At 42.5% G+C, this 25,795-nt stretch overlaps 2 protein-coding genes, 1 non-coding gene and 1 pseudogene across 3 annotated transcripts in view; 2 read left to right on the top strand and 2 right to left on the bottom strand.

The window, feature by feature from the left end:
- Positions 1–7,517: 7,517 nt before the first annotated feature.
- On the top strand, positions 7,518–18,470 carry Cnot11 (CCR4-NOT transcription complex subunit 11). Its single transcript, XM_059281580.1, has 7 exons — positions 7,518–8,150; positions 9,461–9,625; positions 11,154–11,306; positions 13,772–13,974; positions 15,664–15,866; positions 18,025–18,121; positions 18,201–18,470. Exons 1-7 carry the CDS (start codon positions 7,646–7,648, stop codon positions 18,396–18,398), a joined length of 1,524 nt encoding a protein of 507 aa, XP_059137563.1. The 5' UTR covers positions 7,518–7,645; the 3' UTR covers positions 18,399–18,470.
- A 979-nt stretch (positions 18,471–19,449) lies between these two features.
- LOC131893963 (tumor susceptibility gene 101 protein-like) lies at positions 19,450–24,333 on the top strand (annotated as a pseudogene).
- On the bottom strand, positions 21,848–21,962 carry LOC131893988 (small nucleolar RNA SNORD89). Its single transcript, XR_009374783.1, has one exon. It is a non-coding gene; the product is annotated as a small nucleolar RNA SNORD89 (small nucleolar RNA).
- Rnf149 (ring finger protein 149) overlaps positions 24,274–25,795 on the bottom strand; it is a 25,792-nt gene continuing 24,270 nt past the window's right edge. Inside the window, exon 7 of the mRNA XM_059244136.1 lies at positions 24,274–25,585. Coding sequence (XP_059100119.1) covers positions 25,542–25,585 — 44 coding nt within the window. The 3' untranslated portion in view covers positions 24,274–25,541. The remainder of the gene's footprint in view (positions 25,586–25,795) is intronic.

Raw genomic sequence — 25,795 nt, 5'->3', positions numbered from 1 at the left:
TTTCCAGGGTCCGGGAAGAATCTACAACCAGCTGATAATCTAATCTTTGACAATATTAAACAAGTCCATTCACACGAAACTCTTTAGTCCATTCGTTTCATTTTCCTGAGTCAAGACTCTATGCACACAGCTTCAATTCTATTCTCACATTTAGCTCCTCTCTGTCCCTTCTCCTCCTGTCTTCTCATAACTCTTCTCCATCCTGTCCTCATCCTGACCTGCCTGCAACCTGACTTTACAATACAATGCAAAAGCTTCCCTTGACCTTGATGTCCTCCCTATGCTAATTCCCTGCCGGGTTCCACCCTCCTGAATGTTTAAGGGAAGTTCCTTGTCTGTGTATCCTGCATAATGGGCGTCAGCATCTTAGATGCAAGATTGTAAAACATCGAACTTCTGCCCTCCGGGGTTCTCCCATTGTGCTGTAAGCCTGTATTTAAGACCTCCTCGCCGGGCGGTGGTGGCGCACGCCTTTAATCCCAGCACTTGGGAGGCAGAGCCAGGTGGATCTCTGTGAGTTCGAGGCCAGCCTGGGCTACCAAGTGAGTTCCAGGAGAGGCGCAAAGCTACATAGAGAAACCCTGTCTCGAAAAACAAAAAAAAAAAAAAAAAAAAAAAAAAAAAGACCTCCTCCCTCCTTCAATAAATGGCATCATTTGGCATTAAAAAATAAATAAATAATTAAAAATTTTTAAAAAAAGAAAAGAAAATGGGTTGGGCCCTGAAAATGTTAAAAAAAAAAAAAAAAAAAAAGTTTTCAAGGTCCCCACAAGAGCCATGAAAGCCAGCTTCATTTGCCACCCAAAAGGGGAGTGAATAGAGGAGGTGGGGTCAGAAAAGGCCTGGAATAAGTCAGAAAGGGAGTTTATGTGCTCAAAATACACTCTTATAAGTGGTTAGGTGAGTCTATCATAAATGTGCTCAAACTACAATCTTACAGGTGGTTAGGTAAACAAGTCTATAGGTCACTAAAATAAAACTGCCTCTATTGTCCCATGCTGCCATAAATTGGCAGGGCAGGTTTAACTTTGCTCAGAGGTAGGAAACCTGTCTCAAAGCTACTTTGCGCCTGGTATGCAAAAACCCTTTTGTTCTGAATCAGTTGCTCTGGAATGTCATTTGGGCAGTGAGAGAAAGGAGGCCCTGAGCTTCATTTGCAGAAGAAATAAAGCTATGCACCTAGTTGTCCCCTAGGCAGTATCTCCCGAAGGGTGTTTGCCTTAAATCAGGAGACTGCCATTGGCCTAGGATGCTAGGTAAAATACACTGTTCCAAGTTCTTGGAAGTTGTGAGTGCACATGAAATTCATAGCAGAAGACAGCTGATATATTATTAAAGCTGAATAACACCAAATACTCCTTGAGATTTGGGTTCCTCTGGAAGAATGCTTTGATTTTTCCAGGTATAGCTTTATCATATTCAGCTGAATTCTTACTACATTCCTGCAATTTGTAACAATGTTAGGTCTCAAACCAAGGACAAATGGCTGGGATGCCTATTAACTTATCAAAGCTGATGCTGGCTGCCAGATTCTCCCAGCACTCCTGAGTTCCTGCCTGTTACCTGGAGCCTCCTGGCTGGCATACTCCACCCCTACCCTAATCCTCAGCCCAGAGATTGGGCTGGGCTGCCCTTCCTCCAGCTGCCCTTCCCTATATAATCCAGCTGTTTTGGCTATGCTGGTCCTTTTTACCCTTTTTGCCTTTTTGACCTCTTAGTCTGGCTCTCCCCTTTCCCTTCTCCTCACATGGCTATGCTCTCCCTCATCTCTATGATAAACCTCCTCTACCATATCCTCTTTTTTATTTCTTTTTTCCATTCACCTAGAACATTACTGAAATTAAGCATGCACATATCTCATGACCCATCTGGACCAGTCCTCCATACAGGGCCAAGAGGTCAACACATATCTACAAAAGAGATTTCCTTGAATGGCCAAGCTTTCATCTCATTAGACACTCAGATTAGAAATTCCCTCAATACTCACAGTAATACATTGGATGTTGTCATACACTCACAGTGAACTACTATGTCAGATATTCTACGAAGTGTGTGGTTTGAAATGACCCAAGATGAAGCTGGGTATGGTGAGGAGGATTGAGCATTGGCAGAGAGTCTGTGCTACAGAGCAAGTACAAAACTAACTTGATTACTTGCCATGGACATGTCCCCCTCCCCCAAAAACAAACAAACAAAAACCCAAAAATACAAACAACCTCCTTTACTGTTCTCCAGTCTCTGATATGCATTGGGACCTCAGTTAGCAAAAACTAAGTGTTCCTAAGGTCTTGTGGGGTCAGTCCACTAGGGACTGATTTTTCTCATATTGTCTCAGATCATACAGCCTTTGTCTTAAGGAGGGCCGGGTAGCTTTATTACTATAGCTATAGTAGTTATATATTATTATAGTAGTTATATATTACTACAGTAGCTACAGTAATAAATGATAGCTGTATTACTCAGTTTCTTAGCTCTCACAGCACTCAGATTCATCCCACCTGAGTCTGTATCCCACAGCCTCACAAGCCAGGGTGAAAGGCTCTTAGATTTTCTATTTTTAGCACTTGCTATGGTACATGTGTGGGAGTCGGTTCTCTCTTTCCACCAGGAGGGTTCTAGAGACCAAACACAGGTTGTCAGGGCTGATGACAAGTACCTTTACCTGCTGAGCCACTTTGCTGACCCTCTGTCAGATCTCAAACCTGGGACAAATAGTAAACTGAGGTGCCTATCAAACATATCAAAGCAGACATGGCTGCCAGATTCTCCCAGCATCCCTCAGTCCCTACCTGTCACAGGGTATGGCTGGCCTCCCCTGGCCCCTATCCTGCACTCTCCAGCCCCGGGGCTGACTGCCCTTCTCCCGCAGCTCTTCCCTATGTGATCCAGCCATTCTGGCTCTGCTGGCCCTCTGCATCTTTTGTTCCCTCTTTGCCTCCTGGTCTCTTGGCTCCCAGATCTCCCTGTTATAGGAATTCAGCAGAGTCACTGAATCCGGGGTAGATATTAGAATGAACAACCATTTTTAGAAGTACTTTGACTTTGAATAATCCTTGTGGAAAACAGTGATTGTTTCCTGTGATCTGTAGAATTGTTTTGTTTGAAGGCACATTGTAGCCACCCCGTGACTTTGGTCACAAGATGTCTCAGGCACACCTGAGGCTCTTGTACTATTATGTATTGCACATGATACATAATGGAGGACTAGAGAGTCATGGGGATGTGTGATGCTCTTCTTTAGTAAGACATGTAAATTAGATTAGGAACCTTAGTATGAGGAAACACTTTGTGTAACTTCCAATAGATACACTTTTGTACAGCTGTTTGGGGTTCAATCCATCAGAGAGGCTGGACCTTCCTGCTGCCAGATAGGTCTTAAAGTTTCATCTTGGAGCACCTTCTTTCTTCAACTGACCTGCGGTATAGGGTGCACTCCGACACCTCCCTTCTTACCTTCCCATCTCTCCTCACAAGGCACAGCTCAGTCTGCTGCTCATATCCATTCTGGACTCTCCCAGATGTCTGCCTCTGGCTATGCTCTCTGGCATATCTACAATAAACTTTCTCCTCCACCCTACGGAGGAGCAGTCAGGTCCTCCTTCTTTTCTTTTTTTCCTTCACCCTCATGCCTTGTTTAAAGATGTTGTTGTTGTTGCTTATCTTCACTCAAGCAGTTCAAAGGCAGACTACTCCCTGATCACCATAGCTCCCTGTACTGGGCTGACACCAAGGCTCCATCCACATGCTGTGCCATGGATTTCCTCCTCTGTAATAAAGGTTAGACCCGAGGGCTATCTCCTATCACATCTACCTCCATTTCTCCTGCTGTCGGATTCTTCTCATGGATTCCAAAGTTTTGGATCCTGGGAGGGCCTGTTTGGTACACATTGATTTTGTATTTTCTTTCCTTAAGTGTTCTCCATTCCCAGCAAGAAAAAAACAAGCAGCCAGCACTCCATCTTCTCCTCCTTCTTCGTTAGTTCTTTCCCTTTTCCATCAGCTTAGAGGCTAGTGTGAAGGACAGCATCATACTTGTTTTTCTCATTGCAATTTCTCCCTTACATGGGCAATTCTTTTCTGGGCAGATGGTGTAGCCTCAAGATGCATGTCTTATGTCCAGAACAAGGGCCATGTAACTGATGTCACATCTGGCTTATGATCCTGTCTTACCCACACTGCATGGGGGGGGGGGTCACAATATATCCTTTAGTCTATACGTCACAGGACAATATGGGGTGTCCCCACTCATTAATGAGGCATCCCGCTCCATAATGCATAGAGGAGCAGCCATTGTGGGATTCTCCTCATGGACACTCCATCCTACATTGGAGCTGCCTTCGTTGTATCTTTTCGCCCATAGTAGGGTGAAATGTAGGCCATGAAAATGAAATAACAGGCCGGGTGGTGGTGGCGCACGCCTTTAATCCCAGCACTCGGGAGGCAGAGCCAGGCGGATCTCTGTGAGTTCGAGGCCAGCCTGGGCTACCAAGTGAGTCCCAGGAAAAGCGCAAAGCTACACAGAGAAACCCTGTCTCGGGAAGAAAAAAAAAAAAAAAAAAAAAAGAAAGAAAAGAAAAAGAAAATGAAATAACAGGGATAACGCAATTGTTACTGCAGCAACAGAACATGCCAGTTCACACCACAGAGGGAAAGAGCCACATTGGGGTTGCCTGGCGTTTGTTCCGCCCTCAGATGGCTCAGCTCAGTAGGTCTCATCACCCACAGCAGAGACAACACAAATGCTCCTCACAAATGTGTCTTTGGTGCTTTTATGTCCCTGTTTATGGTGTTCATGTCTTCATCCCAAGTAGGGCACCAAAACCAGACCTCAAGTTTAGCTGGGTGAGTCAATGAGTTCAGCTGGGAGCTTACTTACAAGATACTTACAGGAGCATGGGGAGGGGTTACCCACAGGAGCATATATACCAGACTTTTTCTTTTGGCCCACCAACCAGCTTCCAAATCATGACATGGAGACTTATTATTGGTTTTGAATGCTTGGCCTTAGCTTATGCTCGTTTCTGGCTAGCTTTTTTGTTTCTTTAACTTACATTAACCTATTTCTTTTCGTCTATATTTTGCCTTAGGGCTTCTTACCTTTCTTTCTGTAGGTCCTACTCTGTGTCTCCTGGCTGGCAGCTGCCTGGATGCCCTGGGCACCTCCCTCTCTTTCTCCCTCGTTCCCCTCCTTGAGTCTAGCTATGGCCTCCTATTTATCTCTGCCTCCCCTAACCCTCCTCTGCCTGGTGACTGGCGGTTTGGCTCTTTATTAGACCAATCAGGTGCCTTAGGCAGGCAAGGTGAAACAAATGTAACACATCTTTGCATAGTTAAACAAATGCAGTACAAACAAATGTAACACATCCTTACATCATTAAACAAATGTAGCATAAACAAATGTAACACACCTTTACACAGTTGAAGTAATATTCCACAGCATCAACAAATGTAACACATCCTTACATCATTAAACAAATGTGGCATAAACAAATGTAACACACCTTTACACAGTTAAAGTCATATTCCACAGCATCGGCAAATGTGACACATCTTTACATAGTTAAATATTCCACAAGAAGCATAGACAACTTATAGGCAACTACACTGCATAAGTCTTCTAACCCAACAACTGTTCACTAGCATACGCCTTGGGGGAGGGGCCGTGCCTTGTGCATCTAATACACTACTTCACAAGCCCCATGCGCCCACTCTCCCTTCCACAAGGGAATGTTAGCGGGTCCAACCCTGTGAGGGTTTCAAGAGGGTAATCACAGCTGTTCTGACAGCAACATCCGGGGCTCAGAGCACAGCCTTCGGTACCAGGAGGCCACAGAAAAACTTAGAGGAGACACAATTAAGGCCAGATGACAAAAGAAGCAGGGATTGGCATGGCGAGGCAGAAAGGGAAGGGACACCAAGGACTTTGGGTAAATGCCAGAAGTTAGTACAAGACAAGGAAGGATTCTTCCCTTGATGCCTCAGAGGGGAATGCCCGAGCTGACATCCGGATTCCAGACTTTCAGCCTCAGAAAGGGAGAGAAAGTTGGTTTCTACTGTGAAAATGTACCAGTTTGTGGTTATGCCACAGAAGCCCTAGAAATGAACACAGAATGGAAAACTCGAGAGGAACTCTTGGTACCCCATTAATCTTGATGGAAGAGCAGCTCTATTTGGGGGTAACATGCTATGTTCAAATATTTTAACACATCTTGAAACACCCACACGGTACTAACATTTAAATGATTAATAAGTAGTAACAATGAATAACTAGCACGAGTCAGTTTTAGTATTGTAGACTAGCTATCACAAATAGAGTCTACAATGTAAAAGGGCTCAAAGAGAATGTAGTTGATTTACAATAATAATAAAAATAAGAGCTAATTTGAATCAGTTCCCCCATTTGCCAAGTTATGTTCTCCGCTGACTGTAGTGTTCACTAGCAGGACTTCTCTACAGGTTTAATAGTAAATTAAAGAAGGCTTTAAAATATGCATCCTACCCAACACCTCTTCCTCAAAAATTTCTTTAGAATTTTGGCGGTAAGCAAATAGAAAACTCTTAAGCTGCTGCCATTATTTAGCACAGGGTAGCAGGTGATGCTGATGACATTCCTGTCGGTACTGTAGTTCTAGCGTGGGTACCAGTCACCACCAGTGCCCACGTGTGTGTGTGTGTGTGTGTGTGTGTGTGTGTGTGTGTGTGTGTGTGTGTGTGAGGGCATGGGGAGTTGGCAGCGGTGTTTTTGAACATCTGAATCACATCACAGGGGACCAGACTAAGAGGCTGGTATGTAAGGAAATTTCCAGGGTTTTCCAGTGTTCAGCCAAGGGGTACAGGCACCCTAGAGCAGGCTAAGGAAAAAAGAAATACAGCAAACGATTCTGTAAATGAATATTTCTTGAGACACGTTCTCAGATTTTTGTTTCCTTTTTTTTTTTTTTTTTAATTTCTTTGAGAATGGTCTCTATGTAATCCTGGCTATCCTGGAACTCACTCTATAGACCAGGCTAGCCTCGAACTCACAGAGATCCACGTGCCTCTGCCTCCTTAGTGCCAGGTTCCCGCCCAGGTTTTTGTTTACCTAGCCGTGCACAAACGCTTCCATGCAATAAATATGATCCCATCTCTGAGAATACAAGTAAGTCTTGAAATTTAAACTGGTTGTGAGAAACCTGTTTTTATTTTGTATACAATTTCACCATGAATCATTAACAATGTTCTGTTAAGCCAGTTAGCATCTAAGACCCATTTTTCAAATCATAACTAAGGCAATATTTTACTGGGCCGGTTTGGCACCAACCAGCACCCAGAGACAGCTTTTGCTGGCTTTAGCCACACCTTCGGCCCACCCTATGTTACACAGGCAGCAAAGGAAAGACTGGACGGACCCCTCTCTGTCCACGGGGCCCCACCCTCCAGAACGCTCCTCCCACTTCCGGGCACGGCGCCCCGCCCACCTCGCGTCTCCGGAACCCGGGCTTGGTCTCTCGCGCTATCGATCTGCGCTTGTTTCTCAGTTCCGATCGTCTGACTTCCGCGCTGTTTTGTTTGCGACGCTGTCGTGTAACGGCGCGCTTTACGGCCGTTCCCCGCGAACCGGTGCCAGGGCCTTTCGGCCGGGCAGCAGGGCAGGCGGGCCAAGTGGATGCCCGGCGGCGGGGCGAGCACGGCGTCTGGCCGGCTTCTCTCCGCAGCGGATCAAAGAGGAGCGCGGGAGGCGGCGGCGGCGGCGGCGGCGGCGGCGGCGGCGGCGTTCCGAGGCGGAGCAGGTGGTCCCGGGCCGGGGAGTGGAGGCCCCGGGGGCCCCGCGGGCAGGATGAGCCTGACCCCGAAGGAACTCTCAAGCCTGCTTAGCATCATCTCCGAGGAGGCGGGCGGCGGCAGCACTTTCGAGGGCTTGTCCACCGCCTTCCACCACTACTTCAACAAGGCCGACCACTTCCGCCTGGGCTCGGTGCTGGTGATGCTGCTGCAGCAGCCGGACCTGCTGCCCAGCGCGGCGCAGCGTCTGACGGCGCTCTACCTGCTGTGGGAGATGTACCGCACCGAGCCGCTCGCCGCCAACCCGTTTGCGGCCAGCTTCGCGCACCTGCTCAACCCCGCGCCGCCCGCCCGCGGCGGACAGGAGCCCGACCGGCCCCCGCTCTCAGGTACCTCCCACAGCCAGCCAGCTGTGCGGGTGCAGCCAGCTGTTCTACTGGGAGCTCACCGGCTAGGAAAATTCAGCCTCCTTGGAGAGGACCCCCCCCCCCCTCCACCCCTCCGCGCGCGCCTCCTTTTCCACACTTTTACTAAAATAGGGGAGGGGTAGCCAAAAGTTCCAAGTTGTTTTTGTCTTTGTTTTTGCTTTTTTTTTTTTTTTTTTTTTAATTCACTGCACTCCAAATGATCCCCCGCAACCGATAAAAAACCAACACATCGTACAGCCCACCGAAGGACTGCACATAGTTTAGTATGTTAAATACAGGTCATTTATTATTTTAAGGCCCTGGGGTATGTGAAGTTATAGCCAGTGACACTGAGTCTATCCCCCCTTTTAAGTCTCAGTAAAGAAGTCAATATTCAAGTGGCAGGTTGAAATCCACATTACATAGCATCTAACGTCTTTGCAGCCGCCTTCTTGGTCTGCAGGAATGTCACGTGGGCAGAGAATGAAGTCTTTTCTAATTCACTGTTAGAAGATGCGTGTCTCTGGGGCAGATTTAGAGTGTTTACTTTTGCAGCATTGCCGATATCAGATGTAGATCAGATTCGAGGATGCTCCCTTAACTTCAGTGCCACAGATAGACAGCGTCACCCCCTTGACCCCATGAGCCTAGCCCAGGGCTCTAGGACAGCTATACCCACCACTCACCACGTCACACGGCTGCATTTTAGATTTTTTTGAATTTATTTTTATTTTATGTGCATTGGTGTTTTGCCTACATGCACGTCTGTGTGAGGGTGTCGGAAGTCTTGGAACTTGAGTTACAGAGAGGGTGAGCTGCCATGTGGGTGCTGGGAACTGAACCCCCCCCCCCTCAACTGGAAAAGCAGACAATGCTTTCAACTGCTGAGCCATCTCTCCACCCCCCCGGCCCCCCAGATTTTTTTTTTTAAGTGTGCTTATACTGGGCTGTACTCCAAGCCCTAGGAAAGCAATTCTGATTGCTACCATATGTAAGCTTTAGCCTTTGCAGGGATTGATGTATTTGATAACAGAAAATTCTCAATAGTTATTAAGGCCATAAGTTTTATTGACACTCTGGAGATCACAGACTCTCAAGTGATACAGTTGCTTATAGACTTTATATGTGATTAATTGGAACTCAGTTACATTTAGCATATAAACATAGTTTGGTGTGGCAAGTAGCCAAATGCTGTTTTACCAGATTCAAGTTAATTTAAAAAAAGTAACCAAAAAATAAAAAATAAAAGAAGTAACCATTGGAGAGACATCGGTATACATTTTTATTTGCAGGGTTTTTGCCTCCTATAACTCCACCAGAAAAGTTTTTTCTTTCCCAGCTGATGCTGGCACCCCCAAGGGAGCTCTTCAAAAAGACACCTCGCCAGATCGCGTTGATGGATGTTGGAAACATGGGACAGTCTGTGGACATCAGCGGCCTTCAGTTGGCCTTGGCAGGTAAGGAAGGGCCGTGGTTGGGGCATTTTGTCTGCTCCTGAGAGCCTCTGCCTAAAATCAAGATTTATTATTTTTTTAATTTACCTTTTTGCCTCTCTTTCTCCCCATCTCCCTGTCTGCCACCCTCCTCTTTTGTTTGTGTGGGTTTTTTTTGTTTGTTTTTTTGGGTTTTTTTTTTTTTTTTTTTTTTTTTTTTTTTTTTTTTGGTTTTTTGAGACAGGGTTTCTCTGTGTAGCTTTGTACCTTTTCTGGAACTCACTCTGTAGTCCAGGCTGGCCTCGAACTCACAGAGATCCGCCTGCCTATGCCTCCCGAGTGCTGGGATTAAGGGTGTGCACCACCACCACCGCCCTGCTTGTTTTGTTCTTGAGACAAGGTTTCTTTGTGGCTGTTCCTGGCTGTCCTGGCACTTGCTCTTGTAGACCAGGCTAGCCTCTAAGAGCTGCTCCTGCCTCTGACTCAGGTATTGGGCTTACAGGTGTGCATGCCTAGCTGCCATCCCGATTAAACCCTTCCACCCCAGTGTCCCCTCCTTCCCTGCTGTCCACCTTTCTCAAACGGGTTCACTCTAGCATTGCCTTTCATGTTTGTTTGCATCACGTGTGCTGTATTACCTCTCTTCCTCCCTCCCTTAAAGCCTCCTTATACTCCCTCATGGTCCACTTTCTAGTTTCCCGGAATTTACACACATTACCATATTGCATAGGTTAAAATCTGCATATGAGAGGGAACCTTCTTTGTCTGTCTTTCCAGCAGGAGGGAGTGACTAACAGGGCCTTCTCTCCTCCCCTCAGATGGAAGCTGCCCAAATCCCTTTCTTCGTCTGCTTCATACTCTCCCCAGAGCTTACCACACAGTTCATCTCTGAATGAGACTTGGTGGCACAGGCCTTTAATCCCAGCACTCAGGAGGCAGAGGCAGGCAGATCTCTGATTTCTAGGCCATCCAGGGTTACATAGTGAGATCCTGTCTGGAAAAAAACAAACAAAATATAACATAAAACAAACATCCAAAATCCAGATCATCTCTGTAAGGCACGAAACAGATGTCTTATAGTAGGATCTGTGTACTAAAGGTGTGGTTGTGGGTAATTCATATTGTGTTTTCTGAATTTTAAAAACACAAGCAAACAGGTTAAATTTTAGTGACTCTAAGGGGCAGAGATTTATCATTAACAATTTGTTCATTTCAGAAGTTTTATTTAAAATTTCCAACCAGTGCCTGCTATATATTGGTTTTAACAGTAGGTATTTGTTAGAAATACCTACTGTTAAAATCATTAGTCCTTTTTTCCTTGCTGGGATATTTTAATGTTATTGTTTGGTTTATAGGAATTAAAGATACTTATTTTGCACTCTGTTCATGGTGTTCTCAATTTTAAAATGTTCTTTGTCCCCCCAATCTCAAATGGCTAAGGTTTAAGACCTTGAATTCTTGATCCTCCTGCCTCCACCTTCCAAGTGCTGGGGTTGCAGATGTCCTGCCCCCAGATCTGGCTTAAAATGCTTCTTGTCTGAATCTCTTCCAGAACGTCAGTCTGAACTGCCAACCCAGAGTAAAGCTAGCTTCCCAAGTATCCTTAGCGACCCAGACCCGGATTCCTCTAACTCTGGATTTGATAGCTCTGTTGCATCTCGGATCACAGAGTCTTTAGTCAGTGGACCAAAGCCACCTATTGAAAGTAGGTATATATGGATTCACTGTATAGCTTAAGGTTTATTCTAGCGGTACTCCGTGGGACTTTTCAGTTCTTGCAATGCTTGTTTTCATTGAATCTGATGAGAGACTAACTACTGCCTTACTGCCTAGAATATAGCAGAGATGAATGGTACAACTGAGTTCCTTTTTAAAGCAAGTTATACACTAGGATGTTTATTACTTATTTGTTATATGCCTGCCTGGAGATAGAAATTTGAATTTTACTAAAATGAATCTTTTAGTTTGTTTTTGTTTTAATGAGATGGGGTCTTGTGTAGTGCAGAGGAGCCTTGAAAACTCTCTGTATAGCTGAGGACGACCCTAAAATCCTGAGCCTCCTGCTTCTGTCTCCCAAGTGCTGCAGTTTCTGAGGTGTGCCATGCCCAGCTTTTTTGTTTTCTTTAAAGTGTTTGGGATCAAACCCAGGACCACTGTGTAAAAGGAAAGTACTCCATAGCTAAGTTCCATCTCCAGCCCCTTCCAGACCTCAGTCTAATAGAGGTCATTTTATACTTCTTTAGTAATCTTTTTTTAAAGATTTATTTATTATGTATACAGCATATGTAACTGCAGGCCAGAAGAGGGCACCAGATCTCATTACAGATGGTTGTGAGCCACCATGTGGTTGCTGGGAATTGAACTCAGGACCTTTGGAAGAGCAGTCAGTGCTCTTAACCTCTGAGCCATCTCTCCAGCCCTCTTTAGTAATCTTATCGTTACCTTTTGTCTCTCAGTTTTACTGACTTGACAGCCTTTAATCTACTTTAATTGACAAAAAACAAACAAACAACAACAAAAAAAACCCAAAACCAACCAAACAAAAAAACTCTGAATTTGTACCATTTGGTTTTACAAGCTTCTGGGTGGTTTGAATGACAAAGACATTCTGCACAGGGGTAGGAACATCATCTCCTAATTACAGTGTTTTCAGGACGTGGAAGCTTACAATGTGACTTCCATTTGGTTTAAAGTGGTTTTACTGTTTGAAGTTTAAGCTAGTCACAAGCATGTCTTCAGATCCATGGGACATGGTGGTTTTTGGTGTTTGGAGACAGGGTTTCTCTGTGTAACCCTGGAACTCACTCTGTAGACAATGCTAGCCTTGAACTCAGAGATCTGCCTGCCTCTGGGTTTGAGTGCACGGGCCATCAGCCAGGTATGTGTGTAACTGAGTGTAGTCACACCTCGACATTCCTACCTCACATAAGGAGTGCTTCCTGTGTTGTCCAAGGAGAGACACGGGAATTCATTCTGGTGATGCTAGGGAGCCTGCGTTAGAGATGTGTGCTTGGTGATTCTTTGCCAGCAAAAGACTTTGTTAGTAAATTAGAGATTAGTCTCAAATTTGGGAGAGCCTAGGATCCATAACAGGACAAACCACCTTCCGTCCTATGTGGGAAATGCTTTTTGGAAGGCTGGGTAAAAGTTACTATTAGGACAAAAAGAGAATGTATTGCTGTACACTAGACGCCGCAGAGGGGGAGTGAGAATTCTTTTTATCACAGTTTAGTGGATATTACTTGCTCTTAACTCCTGGGTCTTTTGTGGGGTTTATTGTGCAGGCAAGACCATAGCTGGGTAGATAGGTGGGTGTCTGTTTTGTTAAGTAGTAAAATTTACCATGCAATTTGTCTTTCTTGAGACTGGCCACTTGGATATAGTACTGTGGGTCACTAGGAGTTAGGCTGCAACTAATATAATTTACATAAACGAATGTTTATGTAAGACATTATAAATTATAAGCCACTGGTGGCAGGCTCTGTGACTTGGTTGTCATAGTATGGGGTTTTAGCTTTTCATCTGTGTAGTAACCAAGTAAGGTGTGATGTTAGTTCAGGAGAAGTCCTAATGAGTTTATTTTAGTATGTTGATAACTTACACTTCAACCTTGAATTGCAGGGACAGCTCCAAGCACTCTATAGCACTGTGAGGTCCTGAGTGCAAAAATAATATAAAGAAAAAAAATAATAAAATCTTAGTTATAAGCTGGGTATGGTGACAAATGCCTTTAATCCCAGCAGAGGCAGGCAGATCTTTGTGAGTTTGAGATTAACCTGGTCTACATAGTGAATTCCAGGACAGCCAGGGCTGCATAGTGAGACTTTAAAAAAAATAATAGTAATAAAAATCTGCCAGTTGGCATCTGCATCCTTAGCCTAAATGGACATACTTAAAACTTCATGCACATGATTTTGTCTTTCCAAAAAGCAGATTTGGTTCCTGGCATCATGCTGATTTTGTGTGTGTGTGTGTGTGTGTGTGTGTGTGTGTGTGTGTTTTCTTAGGTATAATTTGGGTGGAACTCTCATTTTATATCATTACTATTTGAAGCATGAATTTATCATATGTTCTTATTAAAGACATTCTTGCACTTCATTAAGTGAAATGCACATGAGGTGTGTGCAGATTTTAGCTCACTGATACAGTCATGTATTACTGTCATTATAGGTCACTTCCGGCCAGAGTTTATCCGCCCACCACCACCTCTCCACATTTGTGAGGATGAACTGGCCTGGCTAAATCCTACAGAACCCGAGCATGCCATTCAGTGGGATAAATCAATGTGTGTTAAGAATAGCACTGGTGTGGAGATCAAGCGAATCATGGCCAAAGCCTTCAAAAGCCCTTTATCTTCTCCCCAACAAACACAGGTATGTATGTATTACAAACAGTGTCCCATCTGTGACCCATCACAAGGTTTTCCTCCCATAAGTGATAAGTCAGCAGTCAGTGGTTGATGTGAGCCAGCAGGAGGAAGCAATCTCTGAAGCTGTGTTCTGACCTTTCCTCGTTTGATAATTTTGCTCTGATGAGATAAGAAGTCTAATGAATGAAAATGTCTAGACTCTGTGTTCATTTTGTCTCGGGGAGGTGGTGGGATAGGAAGAGTCTCAAATTAGGGCACCGTTCCAGGTGCGTATCAGCTAGGCATGTCATATGCATTGCTGTATTTGGCTGGACAGTAACTCGAGGATGTGTGGAGTTGTTGATGTTGTATAAACAGTGAGGTTCAGGGAGTACACTAGGCTTTAGCATATGGTGTTTAGTGGTGGGGTGAGGTTATCTCCCTTGCTGCCCAAGATTACAACTGGATGGACACCCTGGGTTGTATGTTTCATTAGGTTTATACACTTTCAAGTTAGAACTGGTAGGAAGATACTGTTACTTCCAATTCAGTTCATCATTTAAAATGTCCATTAAATTTTAATCCAATTAAAAAAAAAGGTTTTATGCATATGGGTATTTTGTCAGCCTGCATGTCTGTGCACTGTATGGGTGCAGTGCCCACAGATGCCAGAAGAGGGCATCAGATCCTTTGGAACTGGGGTTACAGATGTGAGCCTCCATGTGGGTGCTAGGAACCAAACCCTGGTCCTCTAGAAGAGCAGCAAGTGCTCCTGACCACTGGCTCATCTTCCAGTCTCCTCCACAAATATTTTTGAAGTGATGCAATTGTCTGTAGTTTCAGTTTGCTATTCGACAATCATGAAACAGTCCAGTGTGGAATATATAAGTAGCTGAAAGAAGATAAAGAGTTAAAAGAAATAGGCATGGTGCATGCCCGTAATCCTAGCACTTGGAAGGTAGAGATTGAAAATCAGGAATTAAAGATCAGGCTCCACAAGATAGGGAACTCAAGGGCAGCCTGGGCCACAGGGTAAATAGCCTCAAGATAAATGAATTCTTTTAAAAGAAAAAGTATGTATTTGGACAAGGATAACAATTTTTCCATCTCTTATAATTTGCGAAGTGTGGGTATAACTTGAACTATAAAATATTACAGGTAGAACACTTGAAGTATTTCTGTTCTGTCCCTTTCTAGGGTATTTCTGTTATTTCTGGGTGAGACAGGGCATAGCCCTTATTCTGAATTATTTTGTGGTTTATGGAGGGTGTGTGGCTTTTTTTTCTTTTTTAAACTGAGACAGGGTCTTACCGTATATACCTTGAATAGCCTTGAACTCACAATGTAGCCTTGGCTGGCCACCTCCTGCCTCAAGTGCTACCACACTCAACTTGGTTTGTGTGTTTTGGGAGAAGTTAGTAATTAAGATTTTAAGAATGACACTATTATGGTCATACTGTATTCTGCCAGACAAAATCAAGACTGTCTTGTCTACAGGAAGAATGTCTAGTGGATTTACAAATTGTCTTTTTTTTGTATCATCACAATTCAAATTTGAAAATACATCAAGACATAATGAACATGGATTTGAGGGAAGACATTTAACAGATTAACTTAACAAAGATAGTTTTTATAATTCTTATATAAAACGTGTTTGTATGCAGGAAAAATATTTTAATATGACTCAAAAACCTCTCAATTTGGTTTTCTTTAGCTACTTGGTGAGCTGGAAAAAGATCCCAAACTTGTTTATCACATTGGCCTTACTCCAGCGAAACTTCCAGACCTAGTGGAGAACAACCCTTTAGTCGCTATAGAAATGCTGCTGAAACTCATGCAGTCAAGCCAGATCACGGAGTACTTCTCTGTCCTGGTCAATATGGACATGTCCTTACATTCGATGGAAGTTGTAAATCGGTAAGTGTTCATGGTCCGCCAAAAGTGTAATTAGTATTCAAACCCTGAGTAAATGACCTGGAACTTTGAAAAGCTGTGGCAGGTTTTTCCCTTTTCTGATACTGTTAGCCTAAACTGATCCTTAGTGTTCACTACATGTGACTTTAGCCTCCATTTGTAAGAACTCAGTTGTTAACTGTACTTCACTGTCTTTTGTGCCCCCTACAAGTCCAGGTTTTCATCCCTTGGCAGCCAGTACGTGTGGCCCTTAGACTTGCAGCACTAGGCACGCACTCCTGGAGAGTACTCGTGCTCTCCCAGCTTTTGTTGGTGTTCTTTGAGACAGAGTCTCTCTGTAGCCCTGCCTGGCTTCCCAGCTCTTTGTTGACTTTGTCTTCAGTGACCATCAAGGAAAGAATGCATTCCCCTATGGGTGTGGTCTATGTAGTTTTCATCACAGATATGTTTTAGGTAAATTACGAATTAAATGTACTTCGGTGGGTGGGTATTATTTTTCTGAGGTAATCTTTACCTTCTTTTTGAAATAGGATCTCATAGTATCCTGGCTTCAAACCCTAGCAGTCCTGCCTCATTCTCTGAGCCTTGGACTAGGGGTGTGAACCAGATCACATTCTTTTTGAACATCTATATGTAAGGTGGCAACTTTTTGAAACTTGAACTAAAGATTGTGTTAAGTCAGCTGGTGACAGAAGCTTGGCTGGTAGCTCTGTGCACAAGAAAGAGGTGGGAGAAGGAAGCAAGAGCTTCCCAGTTCCTTTGTAAGCATTGCGTCACTGGTGGAGCTGGCTGGCTACTTGTTGAAAACACACTGCTTGCTTCTACCTCCTTTATTATAGTCACAGTTGCTGTTTTTGCGTTGGCTAAATTCTGCCATTGGATGGAGCAATCTGAGTGTTCTTGGATTCTTCCTCACTGCATTCCTGTAGTGTCTTTACCAGTCAAGTCCTAGTTCTGCTTGTTTTCTAGCTTATCATAATTTATTATTCCCAAGGATAAGCAGCCTTGCTGCTGATCTACAAATCTCAGTAGGCAGTGCTGGTGGCAGTTTTCTTAAAGTACTTTAGTGCCTTATGTTTTTTTTTTTTTTTTTTTTTTTTCGAGACAGGGTTTCTCTGTGTAGCTTTGCGCCTTTCCTGGAACTCACTTGGTAGCCCAGGCTGGCCTCGAACTCACAGAGATCCGCCTGGCTCTGCCTCCCGAGTGCTGGGATTAAAGGCGTGCGCCACCACCGCCCGGCTAGTGCCTTATGTTTTAAGGTCAAATAGTTTACAGTAGCCAGCCCAGTGTCCTAATAGTCCCTGGACTGAACTTGAACTCTGTATGGAATTCTTACCTGATTCCATTTCTCTTTCTCTCCCTCTCCCCTGCCCCCCCCCCCCCTTCTTTTGAGACAAGGTTTCTCCATGTAGCCCTGGCTATTGTGAAAATCACTCTGTAGACCAGGCTGGCCTCGAACTCAGAGATCCACCTGCTTCTGCCTCCCAAATATTGGGATTAAAGGCCTGCACCACCACCACCTGGCTCTGACTCTTTCTTATTATTCCACTTAATCCTTTGGAAAATACTTAGGCTTAAAAACTCTTAAGCTTGTTACATAGATGCTGAGTCTTTAAGACTGTGCAATAGTCAGTTCTAAGCCTGTGTTCCATGCTCAATTCTCAGATAGGCCTGTTTTATTCCCTATCAGTTCGAGTAACTTTTGAAGGCTTTACCAAGTTCATGTTTCTTCTGCAAAGCTCCACTTTAGTGTGATTATATGTTGTGCTGTTTGGTCTACCTTCATCTGAGCACACTGCCTCTCATAGTGCTTACACTTACAGGACTTTTCTAAGTTTTAAATGATGGCAGTACCTGCTGAGGTTGAGCTTGGACATGGGTAAGACTGTGACTGACAGTGATTTAGCCTGGGAAATAAGTGTTTCAGGGACATAGCATGACACTCATTGCTTAATGGGTAATTACAGAGTATAATATGTAAGTATAAACTTAATAGAAGTGTCAGAGGTTTAAGTGGCTGTGGCTCTTGGGTTTAAAAGTAGAGAATTGGGTCACATAAATTTTTACTAGATGACCACAGGGAAATTTTGACTTCATATTTACAGTACTTCTTAATATTGGCAAATACAATGCACAGCTCAATTTTTTTTCCCTAAAACAGACTAACTACAGCTGTTGATCTACCTCCTGAATTTATTCACCTTTACATATCAAATTGCATCTCTACTTGTGAACAAATTAAGGATAAATATATGCAGGTGAGTAGTAGAAATGTTTGTAACATTATTATGTGCCAGGAAAACAAGTTCCTAAAACTTGTCCCTTTTTCTTTTCCAGAATCGTTTGGTGCGTCTTGTGTGTGTGTTTCTCCAGTCTTTGATCCGTAACAAAATTATTAACGTGCAGGACTTGTTTATAGAGGTGCAGGCCTTCTGTATTGAATTTAGTAGGATACGGGAAGCTGCAGGCCTATTCCGGTTGCTGAAGACACTGGATACTGGGGAAACCCCTTCAGAGACCAAAATATCAAAATAATACCTCACCGGAACTTCTCCTTCTATTGCTCAACTGTATTTGGATTGGTTTTTAAAAACTGTTGAAACTCGAGTGGATTGTTTGCTTTATCTAAGAAATATAAATGACACTATTTAACTTAAGCAAAAAAAAAAAAAAATTCCTTTTTCTTAGATGATTTTCCATGGATGAATTTTGGTAAGAACTTGGGAAAGTGTCTTTTAACTCTCTTGTTGATGACAATCCATAGGAGGAATAGTTATTCCAGGAAAGGAGGTGCAGGTATTTCTCTTAATTTAAAACAAAGTACCCACTTTTTTTTTTTTCCTTTTTTTAGAATAGTAACTGCAGGTTTCCTAGAAGCCATGAACCCTGCTTTTTGTAGCTTCTAGTACAAAACATGTTCAATGAGAGTAAGTGAAGACACTGAGAATTTATGGTCTGGTCTGTGCTTAGAGCAGCTGAGTGTAGTTATTAAGCAGGGTCTGAACCAGGGGCTAACAATTTTTTGTTTTTTCAAGACAGGGTCTCTCTGTGTAGCTCTAGCTGGAACTTGACCAGGCTGTTCCAGGCTGGTCTCAAATTCAAGAAATTCACTTGCCTCTGCTGGGATTAAAGGTGTGCCATCACTGCCTAGTTGGCACACCCTTCTTGGCAACAGTGTTTCCTGGGCCTCTAACAAACATGGGCACTCCCAGGCAGGGACCTTTTGCTAGGCTATAATAGCTGGAACTTTAGCTGGAACTTTATTCTCTACTAATGGTAGTCTAAGATGGGCATTTGTTGTTGTTTTATAGACAGATAGGAGCTGGTATACCAATAAGGGTGTACCCTAGATGCCTGTTTGGTGGGGAAGTTGAATAAGGTCAGTGCCTTAAAAAAAATTTTTTTTTTTCCCCCCACAACAGGTTCTGTCTATGTAGCTTTGGCTGTCCTGGAGCTCACTATATAGACTAGGCTTGGCCTTTGAACTTAAAGATCCTCCTGCTTCTGAGTGCTGGAATTAAAGGTGTATGCCATCACATCCAGCTTTTTTTTTTGGTCTGACTTACCTTCTTATTTAAAGAAATTATGAAAAAATTCCTCTTATGGAGGCATTCCTAGAACAGATTTATAGATAGACTCTGTTCTCCAACATTTGGCTAGAGTTAAAGGAAGCCAAGCTTGGTGGTTGTGTCTTATTGTACAAGTTAGTCTTCTAATAGCAGAGAAGGAACAGAACTAACTCCAGATGTGTAACACATTCTCTTTATCCTTATGGTTAGAGGAATGAGCCTAGAGCCGCTGTAGGAGTGACCACCTCTGCACTAAACAGCTGACTTCTCTCAATGCCTCCAAGTGACCACCACCATTTTGCAGATGGCACTGGGCAAAGGCCAGCACAGGACCAAAACAGTTTTAGAAGGACAGGTTTCAAAGACTCACTGTGGGAACAGCTCTACAGCTATCACCATGTCTAACCTGTAGCCCAGGACAGCTACAGCTGCAGCCCAACACCAAACTGAAAACTTAAATACCATTTTAGGGAAGGCCTATGTGTGCATGTGTCTTTAAAAGGTGATCGTGTCGTTCTTGAGTGAATTCTGTAGATGACAAGTGTCCTGTCAAGATGTCTAAAGGATGGTTGCCTGAGTTTAGTAAAATACATTTAACCTGCAGCCAACAAGGACAGAACTTGGGACCCAAACACATGCCTGAAACTTATAAAGCCTGTCATAGCCTTGTTAAGATGACACCAAGACATGGTAATTCACTATGTTCATTTTCATGTAACTGCCAAGACAAACATGGTACACCCCGCCCCCTAAGGTACAAGTTGGGAAGGGACTCTTGTAGTGAGAGCTGTAGCAAAAGGCACAAGCAACTCAAAAATTCCTACACATCAGAAAATAAGTCATGTCGTGGCACACAAGAGGAAAAAAATCAAGTGTCCTTGTTGATTTTGGAACCCCAAATAAAATTCTCAAATACAGACCCTACAATGAAGTCAAGATCACAGTCTTGGTGAACATTAGATGTACATAATCAAAGTTTGTAGCACCACTAAATTACTAGGCTTAGCATGTTTACACTGGAAGTACACCCTGGTTCAGCCCTGTAGTCTCAGCTACCTGGGTTTACTGGAGCAGGATTGCTTAAACCTAGAAAGTTAAGGCCAGCCTGGGCAAACAAGTTACCATCTCCAAAAAAGTAAGCAGAATTATAATCTTGAGTGAGACTGAATAACCACAATCGACTTTGAAGTATAATTAAACTAGTTTAATTTAACAGGTTAAAATTCAAGATTTTTTTTTTAGTTCAACTTAAATCTTCAAATCACCTGTTCAGGAAAAAAAAAGAACACTAGTCAGTAACATTTTAAGAGTAGAAGTTTTTTAAAAACACATTTTGGAATCCCAAAATACAAGCACTTAAATAATTTTCAACAGCATTTAATCAACTTTACAGAAATAAGATCACTAAGTTTATAGGGCACATTCTTATTTACACCTAATTTTAAGTAGCACACTTCATATATTTTAGTTAACATTTCCATAGTAATTGTGGATCTCAGAGTCTGATCTACGAGACAGTCTACACAATAGCTCTTGGTAACGAGAGTATTTATCTGAGAAATTAGTAATTAGGAAAAAGGTTTCATACATTCATCAAATCTTAGCAACTGCTTACTAAGACTGCTGATTTAATTTCATCCTGCTCTTTTTCTGTAACTACTACTGTCTATATTAGGAACATTAGGCAGAAGCTTGAGATTTGGTAACTACAATGGGCCCACAGAAAATACTGCTTTTCTCAAAGCTTTTCATCAGCCCAGCACACAACCTACCATTTGTCAGAAAGATGGACTTTTGTTCCTCATATTTTCAAATGAACAGGTATATAGATACTTCAACTCATGATTTTGTTCTAGACTTCACTGAGGCAGGTGGCTGGCTGCATGGCAGACACTACTATAATGAGGATTCATCTACAACTATTTTTGGAAATGAAACTTTGACAAATGTTTCTAAGGCCATAGAAGCAAGACTGAGCTGAGAAGAGTCACAGGTGGCTTTTCTAATGCAGTGTCTCGTCAGAGAAGCACATCACAGTAAACCACAAAGCCATCTCTGCTTCAGACCAACACCTAGTGCTTAGGAAATGACAAAGCAATGTTTTCCTGATCTGTACAAACTACATTTGTCTAAAACAATGTCCTCAAGTTCCAGCTAATAATAGAGACACACTGATTAAACCTCATCCTTCCTTGAGCAAATAATATCAATTTGCCTCAAGGACACTGCTGCCCAGTTTAGCTATCTTATTCTGGGAGGGCTACTATTATTTTTATAATTCTAGCAGTCCTTGATTTGATAAATGTATTTAAAGGTACACTGATGCTGCTTGGTCAAGGTAGTTAGTCTAAGACACTGATTATTTTTCTTAGTGTGGGAAGCTGACCACAGGCAGGAAGCTTCCACCCTGGCATTACTGAGGTCAGACAGTGTTTCGCTTCAGGAGGTTTTGTCATCGTGTGCCCACACAGAGAGCAAACTGTTGATGGAGACACTGCAATTCGGCCTTTTATTGTCATCATTCCTCAGCAGCCATTGGAAAGAAAGGTTCAAGACCCCAATCAGTTCAGCAATGTGAGAAACAATTACCTGCCAAGTTGAGAACACGTGGTCCCAACTCTGGTTTTCTGCTAAGAGTCGAAATACCAATCAATACTGTAGAGTGAAAAGCCAGGAGAGCAGGAACACAGCAAATAACGTTCTGTGTCATGGACACTGCCTCTTTCAACCACAGCCTCCAATCTTCAAAACACTATTCAGAGTCAGAAGTGGTCCACATGCTTGTAATCTCACCACTGGGAAAGCTGAGACAGAAGGATGGTGAATGCAAACTCAGATTGGATTAAACAATGAGACCCTGCCTTAAAAAATGCTTCAAGAATGGTTAAATGATTAAAAACAATTTACCTTGCTCTATCACAATATCCTTTGTAAAAGCCAGCTTCATCCGCTGTTAGAATGATTACAGCATTTTCCCTGGCATGTCTTAAATGACAGCACTAATCTATGTGATAAAGAATTCATATTTTGGAGCTGGAGAGATGGCTCAGAGGTTAAGAGCACTGACTGCTCTTCCAGAGGTTCCGAGGTCCCGAGTTCAATTCCCAGCAACCACATGGTGGCTCAAAACCATCTGTAATGAGATCTGGTGCCCTCTTCTGACCTGCAGTCATACATGCTGTATACATAAATAAATCTTAAAAAAAAAAAAAAATTCATATTTCCTGTCTGAACTGACCACACAGAGAGGTTCAGTGAGAACTTGTAAAACCAACTTTGAGACTCTTAGTAAGTGCTCAAAATAGGAGAGATTTTTCTTCAACAGCTCATATTAATCTGGTTGTACATTTCTTTCAGTAAAATTCACCACATATTTTACTATGAGTAGCTAGAATCGAACTGTAAAAAACAGCTTTCATGTCTTAGATATGGCTCTAAGAATAAATTTAGCCTTTAAAATTCTATTTTCTTGGTGCTGACTTGGGATAGCCTCTGCATTTCTCTGGATGCTGATGCTCTGCCTATGAAGATGTAGGTGTAGAGTGCCATGGTGCTGTCCCACGGCCAGCTGTAGGAGATGGTGTCCATATATAAACACATCTGTATGTGAAACTGTCAGTTATTACTCTATACAAAGATCCCAAAATTGTACTGGACTCATTTTTTAAATGATGGCAGTTCCAGGGAACTAATGAACCTTACTAGAACAATTCCTGTTATTATGGAAGCAGTATGTGTAATATTCCAATATACCTATGGTTGCTGGATACAGACACCATCCCATTTTGTTAAGTCCACTAGTTCAATGACTACTGAAACAGAAAGCATGTAGTTTAAAATGGGAAGATCTACCTTCCATACCTACATGAATAGAAACACTTACAGTCAGACTGTTGAAGCTTATTCAGGTCATGACTGCAGTGTTTAGAGAAGGATCTTTTCAGTGTTCTCCATCCTACCATTTCTACATCCTTTCACTGTACCTAAAAACAGGACCACCAAAGACCTACATGCCAGGCATGCCAGGCATAATTTCTATACCCATCTGGATACCTCTCTCCCTAATCCCAGTGGTTACCCTAGCTGTCCTTACCCACCAGGTGGTCCATACCCTGCCAAATTCCTAGTATGCTTTCCAGGATCCTGTGGTCAGAGATGACATAATCAGTAAGGACACTACTGGAGCACCTCTCAACAGTCAGTGACAAACTGAGATGGCAGGTGGAGGAAATGGATCACACCTAGGTAGGGCTCAATGCTTTGAAACAAAGACCACAACAGATCACTGGGAACTAGAAGAAATGGTCACCCATTTAGATTAAGAAATAGCTGAAGTTGATCAAAACAGAACTCGTGAAGAAAGATAATTAAATTTTGCTCTGGAGAAAATGGAAAATAAATCTGAAAATGATATTGATGAAGTTATTCCTGAATCTGTATGCAGAGGAAATGCTATGAAGATACTTATCTTTTACCCGGTGGAAGCCTCAAAGTGGAGAGTAATAGACCTGGATATGTTCCTGATTCATGTCTGTCTCCTGTCCTGTAAGTAATTCCAGCTGAGGACGTTAATGCAAAAGGCAAGAAAGACTGTGGGTCAGTGACCTCTACTGACTTGTGGTGTCAGCCAGAAACACTTCTTAAAAGTCTTTTCTTGGGCTGGAGAGGTGGTTCAGTGGTCACAGAACTCAGGTTCAATACCCAGGACCCAGAAGGCGGCTCATGACCTTCTGTAATTCCAGTTCCAACAGATCCGATGCCCTCTTCTGGCCTCTTTTGGTACTAGGCATGCAGATGGTGCACAGACATACAGGGAAAGTACCCATACACACAAAATAAACTTAAAAAAAAAAAAAGCACTCCCAGTTTATTACTGAAGTGTAAAGTATTTTGAATCAATATATTTTCTGTATCCTTTGGGTAAAGACTGGCTTTTATTAATACACTTTTTATCCTCTGTAAACTTTTTGTGCTGAATGTTGGGACTGATTATGCTAAATAAAATTTGTTATATAAATTTTTTTTTGTCACTAAGCATTTATTTTTGTCTACAAAGTAGACATACAACACAAGTTTGGGATCAACAAAGGACTCCTACTCTTATTAAAGTATTTGACCACTCTAAAGAACTCAGACAACAACCTTCAAAGGCTTTATCTGTGGGAACATCAAACAGAGGAAAGACGAATAAAGGTCACAGTATTGAACTATCTTAAAATCTCATTAGGAAAATGTTATTTTAGTCTAACAACAAAAATCAAAAATTTTAATTTAAATTGTTTTAATTGTAAAGATTAGGGCCACTGAAATATACTAATCATTTAAAAACATCACAGTATGTTTACTTGATTTTCTTAATGAATCAATATTTTAATACTTTTAATGTGCAATATGGCATTCCTGCCATTTTTTTTGTGTGTGGAAAAACACAGATAATTTTTTCTCCTTCCAAGTGTCAAAAGAAAATAGGCAATAAAGATAAAAATGCAAATCATAAAATCAACTAGTGTTCTTTTCACAATTCCAAACAAGAAAAAGTTATGCTTGGTTTTGAAGTCTCTATGGACAATATAGTGCAAGACAGTTAGTTGATTTCTCTTTCCCCTCAGTCCCTTCTTCTTTTTGGCTTGAACTCAAAACCCTCTTGCCTCAGCCTCCTGAGTGCTGGGTTTACAGGCGTGCACCACTGCACTGCCCATGGCAAGGTTTCTCAGTTTACGAGTTCTAAAGAGTCTGCTTCAGAGAATGTCCATTTGATCAATTACTGAATTATATTACACAATTCTACTTTAACTTAGAAACAGAATTTTGTTTAACAGTACCACAGAAGCTAGTCTAGTACGCAGAAATATCACCACCCCCACATCTGTGACAGTCTGACACAACAAAATTTATGATATACATCATACTTTAGTAGATAAATAGATGAAGGCTAATTAAAAGTCCTCTTAGGAATAAAATATCTCAGCCCTTTGTATCAAATCTGAAAGGTAAAGTAAAATAATATCCACTGTTTTCAAGTATACAAACTATGCCTTAGAGTAAAAAATTAAATGTCCTGTAGTTCAAGCCAAGGCTCTGTCGGGGAGGCTGTCGGGGAGGCTGTGTGCTAGCAGGTGGCTCCTCCATGCTGAGGGTCGTTCCTGCAGGCTCCTACAACAAAGCATCAGAAGCCACCCTAGGTCAGTAGGTCTGTCCAACCTCAGTTACACATATGGAGATAATACTTTAAAAAGCAAATTATAGAAACATTTAAATAAAACTTACATGTAAAAATGACAACCCATCTCAAAGAACACCAGTAAGAGAAATATCCTTCCTTTAGTGTGGTAAACAGGCTTTCTAGTGTTTCCTGAGCCAACA

The sequence above is a fragment of the Peromyscus eremicus genome, chromosome 16_21 (genome assembly GCF_949786415.1).
Source record: "Peromyscus eremicus chromosome 16_21, PerEre_H2_v1, whole genome shotgun sequence".
Taxonomy (NCBI): domain Eukaryota; kingdom Metazoa; phylum Chordata; class Mammalia; order Rodentia; family Cricetidae; genus Peromyscus; species Peromyscus eremicus.
The sequence above is the reverse complement of the archived record's forward strand: the minus strand, read 5'-3'. Positions and strand labels throughout refer to the sequence as shown.